The sequence below is a fragment of the Hippocampus zosterae genome, chromosome 9 (assembly GCF_025434085.1).
Source record: "Hippocampus zosterae strain Florida chromosome 9, ASM2543408v3, whole genome shotgun sequence".
Classification (NCBI taxonomy): domain Eukaryota; kingdom Metazoa; phylum Chordata; class Actinopteri; order Syngnathiformes; family Syngnathidae; genus Hippocampus; species Hippocampus zosterae.
In genome coordinates, this window is record NC_067459.1 from 24,293,723 (window position 1) to 24,316,959 (window position 23,237).

At 47.3% G+C, this 23,237-nt stretch overlaps 3 protein-coding genes across 6 annotated transcripts; 2 read left to right on the top strand and 1 right to left on the bottom strand.

Moving 5' to 3' along the window:
* Positions 1 to 263: 263 nt before the first annotated feature.
* rbl1 (retinoblastoma-like 1 (p107)) lies at positions 264 to 10,903 on the bottom strand. The gene is made up of 21 exons (XM_052076282.1): positions 10,742 to 10,903; positions 9,750 to 9,883; positions 9,326 to 9,606; positions 9,027 to 9,155; positions 8,708 to 8,862; positions 8,122 to 8,186; positions 7,867 to 8,053; positions 6,931 to 7,097; positions 6,735 to 6,847; positions 6,286 to 6,389; positions 4,973 to 5,110; positions 4,723 to 4,887; positions 4,415 to 4,556; positions 3,653 to 3,868; positions 3,206 to 3,405; positions 2,946 to 3,122; positions 2,389 to 2,460; positions 2,209 to 2,302; positions 2,018 to 2,136; positions 1,680 to 1,844; positions 264 to 1,318 (listed from the first exon to the last, which is right to left on the bottom strand). Exons 1-21 carry the CDS (start codon positions 10,901 to 10,903, stop codon positions 1,121 to 1,123), a joined length of 3,183 nt encoding a protein of 1,060 aa, XP_051932242.1. The 3' UTR covers positions 264 to 1,120.
* Positions 10,904 to 11,037: 134 nt separating this feature from the next.
* Positions 11,038 to 19,097, top strand: podxl2 (podocalyxin-like 2). Of its 3 annotated transcripts, none has more exons than XM_052076320.1 (12): positions 11,038 to 11,136; positions 12,615 to 12,658; positions 12,739 to 12,874; positions 13,982 to 14,037; positions 14,859 to 15,045; positions 15,107 to 15,300; positions 16,071 to 16,145; positions 16,269 to 16,425; positions 17,490 to 17,551; positions 17,638 to 17,820; positions 17,941 to 18,150; positions 18,418 to 19,094. In XM_052076320.1, exons 3-12 carry the CDS (start codon positions 12,841 to 12,843, stop codon positions 18,487 to 18,489), a joined length of 1,230 nt encoding a protein of 409 aa, XP_051932280.1. In that variant the 5' UTR covers positions 11,038 to 11,136; positions 12,615 to 12,658; positions 12,739 to 12,840; the 3' UTR covers positions 18,490 to 19,094. The 3 variants fall into 3 exon arrangements, with proteins under 3 accessions (XP_051932280.1, XP_051932278.1, XP_051932279.1); XM_052076318.1 differs by lacking the exon at positions 11,038 to 11,136 and adding an exon at positions 11,748 to 11,847 and having other exon boundaries at positions 18,418 to 19,097; XM_052076319.1 differs by lacking the exon at positions 11,038 to 11,136 and adding an exon at positions 11,902 to 12,100.
* A 301-nt stretch (positions 19,098 to 19,398) lies between these two features.
* On the top strand, positions 19,399 to 22,841 carry blcap (bladder cancer associated protein). 2 transcript variants are annotated; one of them, XM_052076388.1, is made up of 4 exons: positions 19,413 to 19,566; positions 20,163 to 20,203; positions 20,860 to 21,201; positions 22,422 to 22,841. In XM_052076388.1, the coding sequence occupies exons 3-4, from the start codon at positions 20,989 to 20,991 to the stop codon at positions 22,470 to 22,472; spliced, it is 264 nt and encodes an 87-aa protein (XP_051932348.1). In that variant the 5' UTR covers positions 19,413 to 19,566; positions 20,163 to 20,203; positions 20,860 to 20,988; the 3' UTR covers positions 22,473 to 22,841. The 2 variants fall into 2 exon arrangements, with proteins under 2 accessions (XP_051932347.1, XP_051932348.1); XM_052076387.1 differs by lacking the exon at positions 20,163 to 20,203 and having other exon boundaries at positions 19,399 to 19,566.
* The last annotated feature ends 396 nt before the right edge of the window (positions 22,842 to 23,237 follow it).

Sequence of the window (23,237 nt, forward strand, 5' to 3'; positions counted from 1 at the left end):
CAACATACAAAACGATATATTAGGATAGGTCATCATGACAGTTTTCAATACTGTATATCCGGTCATATAAAATGAAGACGATCACACTTGCAAGTTTTCCTTCACAATTCAATTAAAAAATTTAAATATGTAAATGGCTTGTTTTTATGTGAATTTTGAGCAACGAGAGGTTGAATAAAGCTTCCTAAGAAAATTACGGTAATATTCAGCTAAATATATTGCTACTATTATTGCAGCATTGGTCCAATCACTTCAAACACACGTTACTTTGTGCATTGGATTTCAATTTCACAAATCAAACTACAAAGTTACACAAAGATAAGATCAAGATATAGTTCAACACACTTGCCAAACACGTGTGTAGATGCTACACACACATAAACGAGCAAGAACACTGAAATAGTCGAGCAGATTCCAACAACAAAAATAAAACCAAAAACGTTTTACAAACTTGAGGACAATAGCGCCAATGTCATTTTTTTGGGCTCACAGCTAGAACAAATAACACCGAAACCTTGTACATGCTAATCTCAGCCTCATAGTTTTCCTTGACTCAAGAACAAACAACAAAATCAAACATTTTTACATAAGTTCACATAAAGCCATAAAGTCCTTTTGCAGTCACACATTCATAATTAACAAACATTAGTGTGCTAGCATTATCTCCATGTGACCAGTTGTGTCAGGGTTAGCATTAGGTGGGTAATGACAGTTTACATTTATCAGAGTTAGCCTTACCTTTAGTATGACAAGTCACATTAGCTTTCAAGCGCTATCTCAGTAGTAACAAGTCACGTTTGTGTGCTAGCGTTAGCTCCACAGCAACTGGTCATGCGATAATTAAGTCGGTAATGACCCGTGATGTTATTTTGACAGCTAACACTACTTTGCTAAGAGTCTTGTTAAAGAGTTAACATTAGCTCTGTCATGTCCAATCACGTTAGCAAGCAAGCGTTATTTTCACAGTAACTGGTCATACCCGTCAGCTCAAGTAATGACCAGTAACGTTAGCATGAAAGCATTAGCACCATAGCTAACAGTCATTTTAAGGTGTTAACGTTAGGCCTTTGATGAACAATCTTATTAGCGTGCTAGCACATTTTTGATGGCAGCCACTTGGTCAGTGGCTCTGCCTCTCCGACACAACGTCCTGCAGCCTCTTTAGCAAAATGTCGGGGCCACTTGCGCTGTTCTCGGGACACGCCCGCTTGCTGGGGGAGTCACACGCTGACGATATCATCAGCTCGCCCTCCATGCCGAGGGCTCTTTTGCGGCCGTTGCAACCTTGACGCAGCATGCGGTTGATGTCAGACAGATCCTGAGTTAGAAAGGAATGAGTTAGCATTAGCACGGCGGGACTAGGCTTGTATGCTATCACAAAAACCAACATGAATGACAAAATAACTCTTCATTTCAAGTTTTTTTGTACTGCGCAGAGAAAAATATACAACTTAGAAATCACCCTCCCCCCAAAAAAAACAATCAAAAAAAAAGATCAAAGGATTTCCCACTTTACGTTTTACCCCAGCCCAAAAATTACTTCCCCCAAAAAGTCAATGTCCCCAAGTGAAAGAAGCACATCTCAGGACTAGTGTTTTCTTCTGGAACTACTACCTTGTCTCTGGACTATAACCCTCCGTGTGGACTAGTAGCTTGTTTGTGATGTGAGATGAGCTTACCTTGGAGGGGCTGCTGTTGATGCGGAAGGTGAAAGAGTTTGGCGCCAGGCCCCTCGCCGACGCTTTGTGGGGCGACACGTAAACGCTATGACGCTGAGACACTCGGCGAGGAGACGGCGGGTGGCAACGCACTGAAGGGAACGGAGACATGGGCGGGGCGTCCATCTGGCGCACACGCGCAGCAATACACAACACGCACAAAAAACACAAATGTATACAGTAACACACAAAGACACACAGAGCCAAACACAAACAACACACATGCAGACACATGACGGCAAGTTCATTTCAAGTCATTCGAACTGAATTGTTGCACATGCGTGGTGGTGTGCGGGTACCCTGTTGTCATGCGTAGCATATCTCATGGCAAAACTTTTCATCTTGATCACGTAGACGTTGTTGTAAAACTGAATCAGGTCGCCGCGTTCCTCCTCGCCCGCCTGCGTCGTCTCGTTAGCTGCAAAAAGGAGACGTGAATGTCGAGGGTACGCGGTCGCGTTAGCGTGCTAGCCGTAGCACGTTAGCTTACGTTCTGCTCCAGACGTAGGATCAACCTCCATGTTTTCGTCTGTTAGCGCACCCTGCTGTCTGGGAGTGCGATGCAGGAGGACACTGCGATAGACCTACAGACACGCACACAACACAACAGTGGGCACACACATTGTCACCATGGCAACAGACGGGTGACTGTGGGTGGGCGTGCCCTCACATGGCTGCTGGCCTGCGGTTGGCTGCGGTAGCACTTCATGATGTCCTGGAACGTGTGCGCCTCCTTGGAGATCTGCGGCAGGAAACACACACATAACCAAGCGTTAGCATTCCATTCGGTCACTTAATACCAACATTAGTTCCTCGCCGACGAATCACACGATCGTGCTAGCATTAGCTCTCAAATGACTACTCACATTAGCGAGCAAACATTAGCTCTCGGGTGACCAATCACATTAGCCTACTAGCATTAGCTCCCGAACGACGAATCACACTAGCATGGTAGAATTAGCTCTCTAATGACTAATCACACTAGCATGGTAGAATTAGCTCTGTAATGACTAATTGCATTAGCGCGCTAGCATTAGCTCTGTGATGCTCAACTATGTTTAGTGTCTTACGAACTCTACCGAACAGTAAGTATACAAAGTTATGGAGAGAGGAAGAGAGCATGTGTGTGCAAGTTTGAGTGAGAACGCATGCAAGAGTGCGTGTAGCAGACAGAGTGTGTGTGTGTGTGTGTGTGTGTGTGTGTGTGAGCACGGGCGGGTGGCCAACTTTGGCGATGATGTAGACAGTGCAGAGCAGCATCTGGTCCAGGTGCCGGTCCCTCATGAGTTGGGTGGCATGAAGCAGAGCGTGTTCAAAGGCTGTCCAGATCTTTGCACGCAGCTCCGACGAGATGTCCAGTCGGGCGCACAGATCACGAAGGCGCACGCTAGCCAGGTGGTACACCTACCATGCACACGCACAGGTCAGAGGTCAAAAGAGCAGGTGACCCGAGTCTCCAAGCGGCCCGCCGCCGATATCGTTCGCACCTTGCGGAAGAAAAGCGCCAGGGAACCGGTGCGCTGCGGTCGGCCGCCGGCCGGCTGGGCGTTGGAGAGCGCGGCGACGGGCGCGGGTGCGGGAAGGGGGCGGCCGGGGGATGCTGTCAGCAGGAACTGAGTGGGGCCGCCGGCCGATGGATCACACGGTTGGACAGGGATCAGCGTGATGGTGTGCTCGCTGCTGCCGCCTGAAAGCACGCGTTAGTGAGGCCACGCATTAGGGCTGGCACCCGCCAATCATTTTACCGTCGATTAATCCAATTAATCAATTAAGTGAATAATCAGCTAAGATTTGAAATTGTGTTCAAAGGTCGTGGGCGTGCCAGAGCCCATCCCAGCTGTCTTCACCGCATCTGAGTTTTTTTTTTTTACGCGCGGGCTCATTCCCCGTTTTTCTTTTTTCATTCAATTTGTCACGTTGGATGCAACTCCCACCTTGCAGCGGTATGCTGAGCACGGTGGTCTGCCCCGCCTGCGGGCCGATCTTCAAGGTGCCGGTAGAGCTGAGAGTCAGGCGCTTGGCAGGTGACGTGACAGGGCTGGCCGCCACGGCGGGGGCCGGCGGGTCGTCGCCGAAGAGACGGCGTTTGGCGCTGCCGGCGGCCGGAGAGCTGTAGCGGTCGTGCACCGACAGTGGGGATGGCGGAACTTCTACAGGGAACAACAGAACAAAGTTTGTGAAATGAACAACGGGTCGCTTCGATTAAGCAAAATGATTTGGCCGGGGGCGGCCCGGTAGTCCAGTGGTTAGCAGGCGGCCCGGTAGTCCAGTGGTTAGCGCGTGGGCTTCACAGTGCAGAGGTACCGGGTTCGATTCCAGCTCCGGCCTCCCTGTGTGGAGTTTGCATGTTCTCCCCGGGCCTGCGTGGGTTTTCTCCGGGTGCTCCGGTTTCCTCCCACATTCCAAGAACATGCATGGCAGGCTGATTGGGTGCTCTAAATTGTCCCTAGGTGTGAATGTGAGTGTGGATGGTTGTTCGTCTCTGCGTGCCCTGCGATTGGCTGACAACCGATTCAGGGTGTCCCCTGCCTACTGCCCGGAGACGGCTGGGATCGGCTCCAGCACCCCCGCGACCCTGGTGAGGATTAAGCGGTTCGGAAAATGGATGGATTTTGCCGGGCGGACAGCAACATTTGACAATATTGGGCGGGCCTCGGACAAAGACAAGGAACGTTCCTGGGCATTTGGACGTTTACCTTTCCGCATGCTGCCCACGCCTGAGCGGACTTCTCTGATCCGAGGGTGAACGATGGGCGAAAGTGTCATCAGGGGAAGTTGGGACTGGGCGCCACCGGTGGAAGCGCAACTGCCGGAGTCCAGACTGGATGGGAAGTTCACCTGAAGCAAAGAACAAAAAAAACATTTCCAAAGGGTCCAGCCGGTCAATCACCGGCGGTCCGCAGTCAAGGAAAGTTATTTGCCCAACTCACATTTTTGTTGAAGCGATACGAAATGTCATTACGGATGTCATGTCTTGCGGGTAATTTCACGGCATTGCACTGACCTCCTCGACGGTGGGCACCTTATTGCCGGCGGCACTCAAGGCGTTCCACAGGGCAGAGTCTGCAGTCCACGCTCGGCTCTCCAACACCTGCTCCTCGATCAGGTTCAAATGCTTGACCATATCTCGGGACAAGCCTTCCTCGGAACGGATAAACACCTCAATCACCTGCGCACGCACATCGGCAAAGCTGTGATAAAACGCGTGTGTGTGTGTGTGTGTGTGTGTGTGTGCACGCGGATACGTGCGAGACCTTGAAGAAGTAGAAGGGAGCCAGCTTGAAGACGTTAATGATCCACGGGAAAGTCCGCTGGGAGCTGTAGGAGAACAAAACCACCTCCAAGCAACACGCCAGAAGGGAACAGTGGAAGATGTCCTTCTCCAGTAGCACCTGCCACACACCCACATGCGCACGTCATATCATATTATTATATTACGTAATCACCAATAGAACACAGGATCGAAAAATGGAGAGAATGGGACAGCTCTGCACTAAATGTTGCAATCCAAAGCCCAAACGAACATCTTCCAAGTGGAACTGCCCTCTCTAGAAAGAACTGGGTGACATTCAATAGAGCAAGAACCAGAGTAGGCAACACCTATAAATGGGGACTCTCACTCAGCAGTGAATGTCCGTGTGGCCACCCAATATAAACAATGGAGCACATACTTCGGGATTGTGAACTGGGGCCCACCTGCACAGATCAAGACCTCTTAGACCAGGCATGTCCAAAGTCCGGCCCCTGTCATAAAGTCAGTGCCGTCTGGCCCGCAGGTTGGGCGCAATGGAACACGTGTTGCATTGACTGAGGTCTCGTAGACTGGTGAGTGATGTTTCATAGAGTGCTGCTTCCCTCTAGTGGCTAAATGAGTAATAGCATTCACTAAATGAGTAATAGCATTTAGACACTAGAGGGCATCACCCACGAGTTAACAAGACATCACTCTGTGTTTATATTGACTGATGTCATATTTCAAATTCCTGTTTCAAATGAACCAAAAGAAATTCTTAAGATTGTTGAAATTAAAATAAAAATGGAAATGTGAAACAGACTGGCTTACTAAAATTTGTTGAACAATATTGTTGTTCAATGTAAAGAATGTAAGCCAAGGTCGGCCCCCCGACATTTTACCACATAAAATCTGTCCCCTTTGGCAAAAAGTTTGGACACCCCTGGTTTAAGAGATTTGGATCACATACACCGCAAAAAAATGTTTTCTTTTTTTTTTACATGCCATTCACTGTTCACTCCGGGTATAGATTCATCTTTTCTCATGCTCGCGATACACACATTCAACTCGCCAGGGCAATGCATATGCTGTTGCAATCTTTATCTTCCACTCAAAAGCTGTGCAGTGGATCCCCAATTTAAGGAAATGCAACACCACCATCTCCTGGCATCTATTAGTCATTGCAGTGCTTTGCAAACTTAAATTTCAGGGTAGCGAAAAACATATTGGTGAATATATACATCAGTGGCAGTGAATGAGTGTGTGTATGTGTGTGTGTGTGTGTGTGTGTGTGTGTGTGTGTGTGTGTGTGTGTGTGTGAGCGCACACACTTACACTCATGTCTTTCCCTTGCAGCCTCTTGGTCTCTTGCATCAAGACGTTCTCCAGAACTTTGTAAAAGAGAATTTCAGCTAGCTTCAGGCGACTCTCAGCAAAATCTGCCCACACACACGCACACACACACACACACACACACACACACACACACACACACACACACACACACACACACACACACACACACACACACACACACACACACAATTAAGATTATATACCATCAGATGCACTTGCAGGCATTTTGTCTATTGAGTAAATGAGGTTAAAGATGTCTATTCTTTTAAAGAGCCTATTTTCTAACATTATTTTAGTGATAGGTCGATAGTCACCAACATCGATGCCCATATTTGGGGCCAATATTCATTTGCGGTTTCAGTGAAAACATTGCTGTCAAAATTTAGAGTAACACAAGTGATACAAATCCCCCCCGTGTGTGAGCGTACCGATGTGTGACCCCGACGAGTGGTCCGAGTCGTTGGTGTAGTGTTCTTTGAAGGTCTGTCCCAGCATCTTCACCTGGCTCACGATGGACTCCGCGGGGTCTCGAGAGCATGACCTCAAGTCCAAAACAGTTTCCCCCCCTCATCATTTGAAGCATTTTTTTGTGTCAAACTCAGATAGAAAGAAAAGCAAGGTTACTTGAAGATGCGCAGCAGCTGCTCACTGGGCGCACTCCTGAGCCCGGCCACCATGCTTTGAAGACGGCTGACGCTCTGCGTGGCCGCCGACACGGGCGTCACCAGCACGTCCTTCTCCTTCAGGTACGCCCGACCCGTCAGAGGCGTGGAAGGCGCCAGGGTGGCCGACTGCACACAGTTTCACTTCCTGTTATCTATGCACCTGAGAATTTTTTTAGCATTAGCAGGATTGCATTTCTATTAAGAGTTTCCCTCAGTGCTTTTCTGTTAGCGTCAGTAACTTCTTATTCGCATTTGTGGGGCCCGTTCCAATTGCCGGCTGTCCGATTCTGTTAGCACTTACTATCATTAGCATCAATAAGTGCCCGTTTCCATTTACCTCGATGACTTTCAGTGAGCCTTTGCAATCATTCGCGCTGCCGCGTTCCTCTAGGGCTTAACGTGATTCTGCTACCGTCAGAATGTTCTCATTAGCATGACTGAGTTCCTGTCCCTAGTTAGCCCGTAACTTCTCATTAGCATTAACGGGGTTCTGTTCTAATTAGCGCATGTGTGTTTCTGCTACTGTCGGTATGTTCTCATTCACACTGGTGTGTTATTTTTTTTCAGTTAGCCCCATAAATGCAATATCATTAGCAATGGTACATGCCTGTTCCAATTAGCGTCTTTCTGTTAGCATTGGTTATGATTAGCATTGATATGTTTCTGCCCCAGAAGATGGCAGTGTCTTTCTGTCAGCATCTGCTCTCATTAACCAGTGTGATTTTGTTAGCATTTATTCTCGTTAGCAAGAGCACGTACTTGATAGCGGCAGTGTGTTTATGCTCACTAGCTACTCATTTGCATCAGTGTGTTCCTGTTACAGTTAGCAAGAGCGCCTTTCTGTTAGCATGTTGCGTGTGCGCCAGCAGGATGACTGTGACATGCCGCATTTTACCTTCTCAACGTGATGCTGCAATTGTGCCTGAGCGCTGGTGGCCTGTCCCGTGCCAACGCCCGCGGGCCAGCGCAAACTTTTCCTGGGCGTTCCGATTTCCTCGTCGGCATCGGCGTCCAGGAAAATGCGTTCGTCAAAGTCTCCTACCGTCAAGACGTACTCCTCGTACTGGCGATTGAGCGCTTTGCTGATGAGCAAAAACAAAGGAAGGCGTCAGAAGCCCCTCACGCAAAACCACGACAAGCATCCGCTTACTTGTTGTCAATAAAGTTGTGAGGATCCAAAAGTTCGGTCAGAAGATCCTCGTTGCCCTTCAGTATCTGGTCAGGAAGAAAATCAAGTCAGAGATTCTTTCTTTGTGCTCGTATGAGTCAATGTCGAATCGTCCCTCACCAGACTTCTTTTCCCTGCTTCACGGATTTAAAATTGGACATTATTGGATTTTATATTGATGATTTAAAAAATGATTTTTTTCCCAGCTTCTATACTGGGCCAACAACAGGCAACTCAACGCTCATTGACTGACTCCTACTCAACAGAGCAAGCCTCGCCTTTTAAGGCCACACACGGTCAAAGTCATAAACAGAGAAAACATGAGAACAGTGACCCCAAGTGGACAAAACAATGCAATGCGACGGACCAAAATGCCACATAATATCATAGGATACATACTATGGATAGAGGAACATGATTATAACTCAATAAGAGACATTGGGACACATGTGGAGCCATAGGTGGACATTATGTGACAAAATGAGACCCCGAATGGGCCACGGGGGGAAGTTAAGACACATCGCAAGGAATATAGCGTGGCACGGCATAAGGAAGTGGCTTTGTGTACCTGTTTGCGAAAGAGCTTGTGTATGTAAGGCCTGAAGTAGTGCTGTTTGATGCCTTTGGCTTCCACCACCAGGCCATCGTGGAGCTCGCACAATCTCTCCAGCACACACGGAGACGCCTCGTCGGCGCACGCCTGGACTTCATCCCCCGACGTACCTGGCAGGCACGGAAGGATTACGGGCGCAAAACACGTTGAGATTTGAATTTTGCTTCCGTTTTGCCGCTGTCACACCCGAATCTAACCCTCACCGATCAAAGGTGACCCCCCCCCCCCCACCACAAGTTTTTGTATGCCGACGGCGACAGTGTGCATTTCTGACCGATGAAGGCGGGGTTGATGAGCTCCTTCCTGTTGGCGCACATCAGCGCGTTTCCAAAGACCAGGTCCAGACAGCACAGCAGCAGGTGGTACGAGTTCACCAGGTCGTCACCGATCATGTGAAAGTTACCTGGTGTAGAAGTGGAAATATAGACAAGTACAATGTCTATTCGATGTAAAGACTCCAATCCGTAGCAATTTGATCAAAAGTGTAGAAGCCCTTCACGTTAATCAGCGTCCAAAAAGCACCTCTCACGGAAAACGGCCGACAATTGAAGGAGTTGAGGTTTGGCGGCCTACCTTTGGTGTAGACAAAGAGCGTCCAGCAGAACTTAAAGACGTCGGCGGTGTGACAGGGCAGCCGTCGGTGCTTCCGACCGCGGGGCTGGCGTGGCGGAGGGGGCGGAGCCTCGGAGCCCGTCGGGCTGCGGAACATGGCGGCAAAGATGGGCTGGAACTTGCGGAAGATGACGGTGGAAACCTCAAAGTTGCGCTCCAGACGCTCCATGCGCAGGCGGAAGTTCTCGCACAGGTTGGACATGTCGGACCACTTGCGCATCTTGGAGAAGAACTCGATCAGGCTGCCGAATGCATGAAAAACATGAAACATTTATTATTATTTTTTTTTTCACCAGAACCACAAGATGGTTTATTTTGCTTATAAAATTATATCCATGTAACATTAAAGATATTTTCCTCTAATAAAAAAACATACTAATTTCACCTGAGTTTGGCGGTGCGCAGGATCCTGGTGAGCGAGACGCAGTTTCCCTCCATCAGGCCTTTGCCCACCGTGGGCGTGCTTCCTTTCCTGCAGGCGGCGTACAGCGAGCACGCTAACCAGTGCACCACCTCGCCCTGTAAGCGCACATACACCCAACAACTCACAATTAATTTCACACAAATACAAGAAACAACGCAGTTCGGTCTTGCAACAACAGGCGATAGAGCATCAGCCAAGAACACGCCCCTGAGGATATTGATCAGAACAAAGCAGGTTGGGGGGCCATCGCAGGCAGGTTCTTATTAATAGAATCCTTGACATAGAGTTGGTTGTTGTGGAATTTCATTTTATGGGGTCAAATTCAAACCGGACGATTTTAAAATACTGAAATTTGAATAAATAACAACAACCAAGGTGTTGCGTTATATTTTTAAAAAGTGATCATTTCAAAATTTGAACAATGGCAGAAATTTCTAGAAGGAAATGGTGACGTATATTGATCTGAGAAAAAGTTTACAGTCTTCAATTGAGTGAATAGGATTCATTATTAACAATATCATACGATGATAACGTCATTACATTTAATTTGAGCAACTGTTTTATTTCAGAAGTGTCTATCAAACTGTTTGTCACGTTAATCGAGACCCAAGAAGTAGACGTTTCCAAAAGGTCGGTCACGTCAAGTAATAATAATAATAATAATAATAATACACTTTATTTATAAGCGCCTTTCAAGACACCCAAGTAGACGTTTCCAAAAGGTCGGTGACGTCAAGTGCTGCCTTCATTGACAGTTTGAATTTACAAACAATCTGAAACGCTATAAAAACGCCTTGCACTCCCAAAATCGGTCGTCATATGTTATTGTTTAGCTGTAAAGGACCCCAATCGCTTGTTCACGCCCAAACTTCGACGTCACCCGCAGCGTTGTCGTTGTTGTTTTTATGGTGAGGCGGAAGCTGTCAGAGTTCAGGTAGCGCCCCGCAACTTACCTCCAGCGTGTACGTGTTCCAGATGGCCGTGAAGTTGTCCATGGCCTCGGTCGCCGTGCGCTCGTCCATGTTGAGCTCCTGACACAGCGTCTCCAAACTCCTCCGCGCTACACTCTCCTCCATGCGGCCCGACTCTGAATCGGACGACTCGTCGCCCCGCATCTTGGCTGGTCGGGTGACTATCACGATCGGCAAACGTGTGGTGGCCGCAGCGAAGAAGATGGAAGAAAAGGAGCAAAAAAAAAAAAAAGCTCCCCGAAATGAAAACAAACCAAAACAAAAACACTACCCTTGTCCGGTGGCTCAGACGACCTAGCTCCACTTCCGTTCACGAGTGGCGCCAAAACTGCCGAGCGAGGCCCAATAGGAGACGAGGGGCGTGTCTATCACGTGAGGTACTCACTCAACCCGTCTCATCACTTCCGGATTGTTTCAAAAGAAATAACATAAAATAAACTGCCAACAAAGAAAGAACTTAAGTCACTGTCTGGAAGAATTCAAGATTTTTTTTCCAAATAAATTATAGCAATTACAATTACAATCGCAGGAGGAAACAATATCGTTTCCTCCGCCCTGCCTCTTCACGCTGTTGTTTACCACTTCTCGAATGTTAAAAATAGAAAGGCGGGCTACACAACTGGTCGCTAGTCAGTCACAGTAGTCAGTTGCAGAGCACATATAGAGACAAACAACCATTCACACCCACATCTTCATTGAATGGGAACCGGTCCCAGGCTGCCCGACCGTTTTGATAGTTTATTTTTATACCCTCACATTTACGGTGCGTGCCAGTTAGCGCTTTCGGTGTACTTTAGTTAAAAAAATAAACCCGATTAAAAGAATGTGAACAGTTTTAAAATCAATCAATCAATAACATAAATATTCGTTGTTGAAAAATAGGCCAAGTAATGTCACCCTCTAGTGGCTTTTAATGTGAACTACACCTCAGCTTTCTCTCCCCGCGCGTACGAGTGTGTCCATATTGCGCAGGCGCGGCTGAAAGCAGGCTGCGGTGCGTTCACACATGAAGCTGAGGAAGATCATGAAGAGGTGGACTGCAGCGGACCTGGCGGACCTGCGCCTCTTCACTTTTGTCGCGCTGATTGGTCAGTCTCCATGCACATACATGCACGCACGGGCCCGTGGGAGGCTCTATGCAGTGCGGCATCTTGCGTGCGTGCGCACCCACGCTGATTGATTGATGGCACGATTTGATGGCTTGTTTGCGTGATGATGGTAACGACGATGATGACGACCGTGACGGAAGATGCGTACACACATATAGATGAAAAGAAAATGACAGTTATCTGACTTGGCTTTTCTTGCAGAACACTGCAAAGGTCGGTATATTTCCATAACGTAGGTGTGATTTCATACAGCAGCACAGCAGCCTGCTGTCAGATATTTTGTCAACACCAGCCCATTGTGTGGCCTTAAGAATGAGAACAATATATATTTTTTTACCTCTCCCCTTCTTATCGAATCCAGAAAAGGTGGGATATTGCTGGGGCTGGATGCACTTTTGTACAGAATGCAGTCAAGGCAGGCTATTTTGACAGCTGAGTGCACTTTTGAACAGCGACACGGCATCCTGCCATCAGATAATTGGGTGACTCCAGCGTCCAGTGCAGTGGTTCTTAACCTGGGTTCGATGAGTGTAGTGTGTTGTTTGACATGTGTGTGTGTGGGGGGGGGGGGGGGGCATTTATTTAATTCTTTGGAGTCTACTTAAGAGTGAAAATTGGTACAGTGTGTCCACTAATTGTATCTTGACCCAGGAAGTAGTCTACAAGACTTTGGGGGAATCGAGCCTTTATGGAGGTCTAACCTTGAACTTGTGTTTTTTTTTTTCACCCTTTCTCCCGTTGTTTAGCACTGCCGCTCTGCGAGTCCTTTGTGCCCAAGCCCTGGAACCTGGTGAGAAGAGGAAGACTGACAACCACTCAACCCAATTGTCGTATTTGACCCAACATGCTGTCGTTTTTTTTTTTTCTCAGGAGGACCCAAAGAGTGTGCCGCTTGGCGGGGATGCCGAGGCTTCCCTGCAGGAGGCCTCGGGTTTATTCAGACGGCTCGAGAAGCATCACGTGGTCAAGAGGATGCATGACACACTGGACCTGGATACTTTGATTGGTCGGTGGACATGTGATCACTTCATTGGGTACACTGACAGAATGGTCAGCAGGTTTGCTTGCCCTCATTCATGGTGGGTGTCTGGAGTTTATCCCAGATGACTTTGAATTGGAGGCCAACCAATGTCAGCGATCACACTCGATCAACAAAAACATATACAACCCCGCACCTCTGCGCTATGAGGTGGATGTGCTAACCAGTTGAGCACCGTGCCACCATGACCTTACATCAGGGGTGTCCAAACTTTTTGCCAAGGGGGCCAGATTTTATGTGGTAAAATGTCGGGGGGCCGACCTTGGCTGACATTCTTTACATTGAACAACAATATTGTTCAACAAATTTTAGTAAGCCAGTCTGTTTCACATTTCCATTTTTATTTTAATTTCAACAATCTTAAGAATTTCTTTTGGTTCATTTGAAACAGGAATTTGAAATGTGACATATCAGTCAATATAAACACGGGGTGATGTCTTGTTAACTCGTGAGTGATGCCCTCTAGTGTCTAAATGCTATTACTCATTTAGTGAATGCTATTACTCATTTAGCCACTAGAGGGAAGCAGCACTCTATGAAACATCACTCACCAGTCTACGAGACCTCAGTCAATGCAACACGTGTTCCATTGCGCCCAACCTGCGGGCCAGACGGCACTGATTTTATGACGGGGGCCGAGGGCCGGATGAAATTCGGCCGCGGGCTGGATTTGGCCCGCGGGCCGGACTTTGGACATGCCTGCCTTACATACTCATACTCACTTGTATTCTTTGGCGTTCGACTCAGCATGACTTAAATTTGTTCTTGATGTTACTGCTTGGTGCTTTCTACCGCCTTTATTACTGATTCATCTTACTGTTTATTGTGTATGTTAAATCGCTCCATGTACGGCACTTTGTATGCAGCGATGGCTGTTTGAAAGTGCTCGAGAAATACTCTTGACTTGACCCTGCCTGTACCCTTATTTATCATTTCCGACAGTGTTTTTTTTTTTTTTTAGTAGTTACAGCTGCACATTCGCTCGGATGTGATGAGAAGGTGTACCTAATGAAGTGTCTGACATTTGGAAGAACAACCCAAACGTGTGATGATGACATGTTGACATGTTGACAGGGTACACTCCTCCCTCAGCACCCCCGGACCTCCCCCAGGAGACGGGGCCTCACCAGGTAATCAATCATTGACTAACTTTGAAACTAAGAGCCAGGTAGCTCACAGCAAATAACTAAATGTCACCAACTGACTGAAACGAAATCTAACTAACTGAAATGAACCTACAAGCTAAATACCTAATGCCGGTACTAAACATTTGCTACCGACTAAGTAACTAACTATTCATTCATTCATTCATTCATCTTCCGTACCGCTTGATCCTCACTCGGGTCGCGGGGGGTGCTGGAGCCCATCCCAGCCGTCTCCGGGCAGTAGGCGGGGGGGACACCCTGAATCGGTTGCCAGCCAATCGCAGGGCACACAGAAACGAACAACCATTCGCACTCACACTCACACCTAGGGACAATTTAGAGCGTTCAATCAGCCTGCCATGCATGTTTTTTTTGGAATGTGGGAGGAAACCGGAGCACCCGGAGAAAACCCACGCAGGCCCGGGGAGAACATGCAAACTCCATACAGGGAGGCCGGAGCTGGAATCGAACCCGGTACCTCTGCACTGTGAAGCCGACGTGCTAACCACTTGATACCGGGCCGCCTAGTAACTAACTAATGCTCGGTAAATATTGGTGTTGCTGTTTGATGTTTTTGATGTTGTGTTGTTGATTTCTTAATTGCTCTGTGATTATTGTTGCCATTTTGTTTTGTTGCTAATAAAAAAAAAGTTTTTTGTTCAGACAACTGTTGTGCAAAATAAAACATAAAACTTATACAAAGAAGACAAGATGAATGCCATAGTGTTGGACTTACTGTTTTGTTTGTACTGTCATGCTATTGATGTTTTGTTTTGCTGTTTCAACGTTGACTTGTGTTGTTTGAGGCTTTGGAGGCGGAGCTCGATGAAGACGGTCACTTCAGCGGTTTCGGCATTCTTGGCTCTTCCGTATCGGCATCAACAACAACGACGACGACAGACGCGGCGGCGTCTTCTAATATTGCCACGACCGCGGTGGCGCCTGGGACGGGCACCGGCACAGGTACCGACTTTGGACTGCTGGCGGTCAAAGGTAAAACAACAGGTTGTCTCAGTCAGACGTCTTTGGTTGACTTTTTGAGTTCTTCTTACAGATTTTTCCCGCAACGCCACTGTGGCAGACATTGACATGGCCACTAGCATACCGCCTTGGCAGCCCAAAGAGGAGGAAGAGAAAGAGAAGGAAGGAAAAGAAACCAGGGCCACGTCCACCTCAGATGTTTCGCCTAATGGGGGCTTATCTGAGACCAGCTGGAACTGGATGACCACGGCCTCTCAGGAGGATCATGTATGGTTTTTAAACGTACAAAAAAAATAAAATTAAAAATTAAGTCAACAACAAGGCGGCCCGGTAGTCCAGTGGTTAGCACGTCGGCTTCACAGTGCAGAGGTGTTCGATTCCAGCTCCGGCCTCCCTGTGTGGAGTTTGCATGTTCTCCCCGCGCCTGCGTGGGTTTTCTCCGGGTGCTCCGGTTTCCTCCCACATTCCAAAAATATGCATGGCAGGCTGATTGAACACTCTAAATTGTCCCACGGTGTGAGTGTGAGTGCGATTGGCTGGCAACCGATTCAGGGTGTCCCCCGCCTACTGCCCGGAGACAGCTGGGATAGGCTCCAGCACCCCCCGCAACCCTAGTGAGGATCAAGCGGTTAGGAAGATGAATGAATGAATGAATGAATGAATGAAAGTCAACAACAATGACTTAAAAATGAAGCCGCCTTTGCCCGTTTGACTTTGCAGCATGGAAATTTGCCGTGTCTATCATGACTTGACCTACAAAAGTCCCAAGAACTCATGTCTGAAAAGTCCGCCATTTTGTTTTGAAGTGGTCCATTTGGGTTTCAATTTTGTCATTTCTTGGAATTCTTCAAAAACAAACTTATCATATCAGAACGTTTTCAAAAGTCAGCTCTCAACCCAGTTTGACTTAGCAACAAGAAATTTGGTCGATGTCATAAGTAGACTCACAAAAACAACACAAACAAACAAAAAAAAAATCCCTCTCGCGACATCTTCCATTTTGCCTCTTTTCTGATATTTGTATGTCTGTCTGTCAGGTGGTGTGCGTGGACTGGACACAGCCAAGTGGACATGGCTATGTCATCCTCAACATGACACACAATCTCAACTGCGTAAGTTCAAAAAACAAGACCGCCTAAGTCAGGGCACCCTATCCATTGACACCGTTGTGTTTGTACGTATGTGTGTGTGTGTGTGTGTGTGTGTGTGTGTGTGTGTGTGTGTGAGATGCGCAGGAAGAGTTCCGCAGTGATGGCGGCATGCGCCTGCTGAAAACAATGGAGCGCCGGTTTGCACGGCGCATGAAAAGCCCCGAGGGATCTTGGGTAATTTACCTCAGCAAGCCCACACACCAACAACGACAGATGCTGATGCACGTGGCGTCTGAGCATGGTATGCACACACACACACACACACACACACAAAAAAAAAAGAGGTTTATAAAGTGCAATCACGGTACGCACTGTCATAGTCGCATTTTGGAGTTGTGCCTTGAAGGGGCGTGGCCTGGTGAGTGACAGGTCAGCCAGTTAGCCTGCCTGTGAGCTTCATGTTGTGAGTTGTGGCCTACAGCAGCTCCTTGCTTACGTTCTCATTTTGGATTTCAGAGTGTTTGTCTCGTGGCTGATAACTGTGGCGCTCGTTGTGCAATTTGTGAGGTTATCGCAGTGCCTTAATTGCTCCATTTTTTTTCCTTCTGTTTATTAAAGTGGTGGCTCTCTGAATTCACACATACCTCAAATTGGACTCACACACCAACGAAAAGAAAAAATAAATAAGCATTTTTGTTCAAAATAATAATTTGAGGGCGGCCCGGTAGTCCAGTGGTTAGCACGTGGGCTTCACAGTGCAGAGGTACCGGGTTCGATTCCAGCTCCGGCCTCCCTGTGTGGAGTTTGCATGTTCTCCCCGGGCCTGCGTGGGTTTTCTCCGGGTGCTCCGGTTTCCTCCCACATACATTCCAAAAACATGCGTGGCAGGCTGATTGGACGCTCTAAATTGTCCCTAGGTGTGAGTGTGAGTGCGAATGGTTGTTCGTTTCTGTGTGCCCTGCGATTGGCTGGCAACCGATTCGGGGTGTCCCCCGCCTACTGCCCGAAGACAGCTGGGATAGGCTCCAGCACCCCCCGCAACCCTAGTGAGGATCAAGCGGCTCGGAAGATGAATGAATGAATGAATGAATGAATGAATGAATGAATGAATGAATGAATGAATGAATGAATGAATGAATGAATAATAATTTGAAAAGTGTGCCACTGAAGCCAGTAGCATAAATTTGTGTATCACTGAAGAAGAAACACGATGATAATGATTCTCTGCAAGCTCAGTTGGTTTCAGGCCAGGGGTGGGCAAAATATGGCCCTCACAATCCTGAAATTTGCTGTATCAGGCATTTTTCCTGTTGTTCCATTTAATCCATTTGCACGCGTGTGTGTGTTCGTGTGTATACCTTCCAGGTGTAATATCCACTAAGGAACTGCTGAACCTGCTGGGAGAAATGCGTTTAAGTTTAAACAAGGTGACTTTTCCAGAACATTCTCTTGACCTGTGTTTGTGCTAACCCATTGCGCTAACCCCCCCTCTCCTCTCCTCCCGCCCGTTCAGGTGGGCATCCAGGACTACAGCGCCCCTTCTACATGCCCACCCCGCCGCAGTCCATCCCAGCGTAGCGACTACAGCAAACTCTTTGTGGTCCTGGTGGTCATTGGCTCCATCTGCCTGGCCATCATCACATCAGGCTTTATCTACATCTGCTGGCAAAGACGGCCCCCTACCGCCAAGACCACCGTAAGACGAACATAAGACCGTCGTGCACGGCCGGCGAATAAATGAGAGTAAATACTGTAAGTACAAGCTCTAAAACAAATAGTTGGCTCCCTGACCCGTTACTTTGGTTCCGTCGCTTAGTTCCACGGCGAGGAGCTTCGATTTGTGGAGAACGGTTGCCATGACAACCCCACCCTGGACGTGGCGTGCGACAACCAGCCTGACGACCGGCCTCAAGACCACCAAGAGGAAGACGAAGACCAGAAGAAGAAAAACAAGAGTCCGAGTACCAATGGACTGGTGGGGGGAGGCGAAGGCGTCTGCAGGGACGACAACAACCCTCACTGGCAGGTGGGATGAAAACCTTGATGGGGGGTACGATCATCATGTCATGTGCTTTCTGTTCGCCCTGGCAAGACGCACTCTTTTAGTCCATAGAGAAGATTTTAGTCCCAGACGTTCCAGTCCCGTGAGAAGCTTGAATAGAGAATATTTTACAAGCTCATGATAACGTCCTGAGAAAAGGTTTTAATCCCCAAAAATATTTCTAATCCCAAGAGGAGGTTCTTATCTTGTCTATTCTGCCCGACAACAAGCACCATTTCATTGATCCTCTAGGTGTTTGTCAATCAAGCAGTAGCGGAGGAGGAGGAAGAGGAGGAGGAGGATGAAGAGGACACACACCTTTGATGGAAGAGGATGGGAAAGAGGATGGAGTGTCTGTGCCTTGAGGGAGGTCGCCAAAGTGGAGTCACCCACCCACGTCATCGCCAGGGCTTGTTAGCCATGCTATCTTTTCACCACAGCGAAATAATTTCGACCAAAGTAGCTCATAGCTGCTCTAATTTCCACGGGTAGGACATTCCAGCATGCTGGAGCCCAAAAAAAGAGAATGCTCGGGAACCTCCAAACTTACAGTAAGTCACTACATTTTGGGATGGAAGATATGGCACCACAATTTCAGGAAGGAACAAAATCTTTACATGGCATCTCAAGTGCGCCGGGAGCCAGTTCTATGTTGCTATGCTTGGCTAAACTCCAGAGCAGAAGATAAAAGCTGTGTTTTGCGCTGCTAGCAGGCCTATTTTAATACTTATCATCAGAAAAATAATCATGCTTCATTGTTGTAGCGAGAGCATCACAATAATGAAAAAATGTATCCAGCTGTATGAACTGAATTGCATCATGACTCACTCGTTTGTTCATCTGTAAAGTGTCAAATAAAGTTTTGCGACTCTAAACATTGGAAACCATTGACTTTCTCTTACAATGTGAAGTCATGTGCGCTTATATTAACGTTAAAGGAAAAACACTTTAACATTAAAGTAAATGTAAACTGAAATTTCCCAGTTCAATGTGCTTATGTTTAATTGGAACCCAACTGTATTGGATAGCGGTAAAATAGTGGTGAAGCACGAGAAGTTTCAGGCTTCGATGTCATACAATCAATGTTGCAGTATACAGTACAGGAGAGGTACTGTATATGATTGGTTTGTTGTGAATTTAGGTCATCTGACCAGTGGAGGGCAGCAATGCGCTAGACGTGCCCAGTCTGCCAAAAATTAGGACGAAGAAGAGAAACGCAACGGTCATGGTCACAGTTCAGGCACATCCACGGACACCTCTGCCAGCTGGCTGCCGGGGTCCTCGTAGCTGCTTAGCCGAGTTGCTAAGTGGATAGCAAACACGTACGCAGTAGCTCAGTGAAACGGGAACAAACTCTTTTCGTGGACTCTTCAGGGCAAGAATGATGCCAAAAGCTGTCAGGTGCGTCCGTTCATTGCTCTCCTCCAGTGCTACGAAACCGATCGTTCATCCACATTCGGGTCGTTTTGCCTTATTTGTGCGGGGTCAGTGTCACTGAATTGAAAGCTAAGCAGACTGGGAGCGTTACCGGCCTTAATGACGTGACCTTGCTCGTACACCAAAATTGCAGTGCGGCATATAAATTCATGCGGATGTCGTGTTTTCAAATGACGTCAACTGAGTTAGGAGCTGACAACACGGTAGGAACAGACGCCGCTAACGCCGCTAGCACGCTCCGTTGTGCAACTCGAACGTGGACGACGTGAGCTCAGTGGCGTAGTACGACGTTTTCCAAAACGCGTGAAAAGAACGGCAATGTTTACAATTTTGGTCGCGCCTTGCCGAAATGTTCAAGCGTCGCATAAGTTCCTAATCCAAGTGTTTGCCCTTTCAAAGTTGACGCGGTGATGGTGTCCAGCGTCGGCAACTCGAAAGTCGAACTTTTTCTTTTGGGCTTCTATTGTTAAAATTATTGTTCTTGTGGTTCTTATCGCTGCTGCTGTTTTCGTTCCTGTTTTTGCGTCGTATTTCCGGACAATTGGTGTCGCTCATGCAAGGTTTTGCGCCAAGCATGAAGGCGTGTTCGTCACTTCATTAGGTACGTTTGAAGAAGCTGAAGCAACACTTTGTCCAGACTTCTTACCTCATCTATGTGGTGATGTTTTGCAGCTCAAAGAACACGGTCTCGAAATCTTACATCATCTAATATTCGGTTATTCGTAGAACAAACACATGTAATGTCTTTATTACTGTGTCAAATTGCGTATGTGTGTATGTAAATCCTTTGGTGCTGATGACAAATGAAGCAAACATTTGACTTGAAAGACAGTTTATTGATCTACTGCGTTTGTTGTGAACGTACTGAACACTTTCACTTGCAGTCTTTTAAACGTTCATTCTGACAACTTGACAACAATTCTGATGTGGTCTAAACACAAGTCGGTAAGTCTGAAGAAACAATAATTGCAACAACAAAACTGTGGCTTTATCACTAACTTTTATTGTTTCGTGAAACGATCACCGGTGCACATGTAGATAATGACTCGGCTTTTCTGGACACAAACGCCGGTTTCTCAATTTTCCAAGTCTTTTTCAAGGACCACAAAAAGTTTGCTGTAGTCGCTTTTGCGGAAGCTTTGAGACAAGCAGGAAGTTGATTCGGTCTAACCGCGAACGCACGCCGAGCGAGCGGCGTCACTCGTTGTCTTTGTCAGGTGAGTGAAGTGACTTTCGAATGATCTTTTGCACGCGCAGGGATGAGCTGACCTCGGCCACCTTTGTCGTCGTGTTGCGCTTCCTGCCGAGCCTCCGCTGAGACACGGCGCGGCGCCCGCCCTGCCCACCGCTGCTCTCCCACCTGCACCACCGAGTACGGCATCAAGCATGTATTGCCTGCAGTGGCTGCTGCCGGTGCTGCTGATCCCCAAGCCGCTCAACCCGGCGCTGTGGTTCAACCACTCCATGTTCATGGGCTTCTACCTGCTCAGCTTCCTGCTGGAGAGGAAGCCGTGCACCATCTGTGCCTTGGTCTTCCTCGCCGCCCTCTTCCTCATCTGCTACAGCTGCTGGGGAAACTGCTTCCTCTATCACTGCCAGGTAGACACACGGCACAAGAGTGGTCCCCCACAGTTGAATCGTCATTTTACTCCATATTTATTTGTTGGCTTTAGGATATTTAAAATTCATTTTTTTTTAAAAAAACACCAAGCGACCACTAGATGGCGGCAAATCATCCCTATTATCTTGGTAAAGCTTCTCGACTCATGTCAACGCAGTTCGTTCGCACCGACATGGTCAAGATGGCAGCAAAGCACTACTTTTATTGCCTTGGCCTGAGCACAAACATTTTTTTTTAAAGCAAATTAACATAGAATGAAAAAATAATATTAAACCAGGACACGCACTACTGTGGTCACTTGAAGTTCATTCGTGGAGTTAGCACGTGGGCTTCACAGTGCAGAGGTACCGGGTTCGATTCCAGCTCCAGCCTCCCTGTGTGGAGTTTTGCATGTTCTCCCCGGGCCTGCGTGGGTTTTCTCCGGGTGCTCCGGTTTCCTCCCACATTCCCAAAACATGCATGGCAGGCTGATTGGACGCTCTAAATTGTCCCTAGGTGTGAGTGTGAGTGCGAATGGTTGTTAGTCTCTGTGTGCCCTGCGATTAGCTGGCAACCGATTCAGGGTGTCCCCTGCCTACTGCCCGAAGACAGCTGGGATAGGCTCCAGCACCCCCCGCGACCCTAGTGAGGATCAAGCGGTTAGGAAGATGAATGAATGAATGAATTGAAGACAAGGCTGAGAACAGAGCCTTGAAGAACACCCTCTGAGGGGGCATACCTTCTGAGTGTCAAAAGCTCAGCTTTAAGTAATATTTAATTGGAGGAAGTTGAACGTAAAGCAGGTTGTGGTTTCCACAAGGCTTTCAGGGACATGCTTAAGGGTTTGGGTGGGTGGCATCTGCGTACAGTGCAATTCCGAACATTTTTTTTTCTGGATATTGGACCAAGTGAGAAAAGAAGGACAAGGCCGAGAATAGAGCCTTGAGGAACACACCGTTTGGTGAGGGGTATGGGAGATCGATAATGTTGTGACTTTGGCTTTTTGTCCCCCCTGTGATTGGCTGGCAACCGATTCAGGATGTCCCCCGCCTACTGCCCGGAGACGGCTGGGATAGGCTCCAGCAACCCCCGCGACCCTAGTGAGGATCAAGCGGCTCGGAAGATGAATGAATGAATGACTTTGGGGTGGTGCTGTGTCAAATGGATGCGAACGGTGACTTCAAACGATTGATTGGATTTTGACATCTCTATTTTCCAGGACACCGCCCTGCCACACGCAGCCCACGACCCGGCTATCGTGGGAACCTAGAGGCCCGCCACCACCATGCTGGATACAAGACCAACTTTGATGGAAAGACTCGATGAAGGACTTGAAAACGGAAAAAGCGGCGGACGTTTTGTTTGTTCTTGCGTGTGTGTGTGTGTTTACTCAGAATCTGACACACCGGACAATCAACGTTGCCGACCACTCCTTTTTCTCTGACTTGACGCACTCAAACACACACACGAATCCAGTATTTTCAGCAGATGCAAAAGAAACAACACACACACACACACTCGTATCTGGAAACACACACATTTAAGTTGGATGGCAACTTTTTTTTTTTTTTTAATTCTTGTGTTGCGTCACAAAGTTGTTTTTGGTTTTTAGGTGGAATAAAATATTTTTTTCCCCTTCCGAGAGTATTGTGTACTTGGAAAAAAATACAACCAAATAATTGTTACTGTTTCATATTTTATATTTTTCACTGACTGTGCCAAAACGAAATTTAGAAACAGGTTTGAGAAGTCCGTTTTCCAGAATGAAGCCCTTAATTGAATAGAATGACTGGAGACGCCTTTTAAAATAAACATCTTTTATTCTCTTCAGTCAAAACAAATGTTTTTATTAATGTCATTTTAAACTTATTCGTCTTATTTTGGATTTTTAAAAAAATCAATTGTTGATTGCCCATATTCCTTTTAATATTGTACCAATTTAGATTTTATTTTTCGCTGCCGCGTACAAAAAAAAATACCGATATATCTTTGTCAAACATTTTGAAACCTCAAAATCAAAACACTTTAAATACTT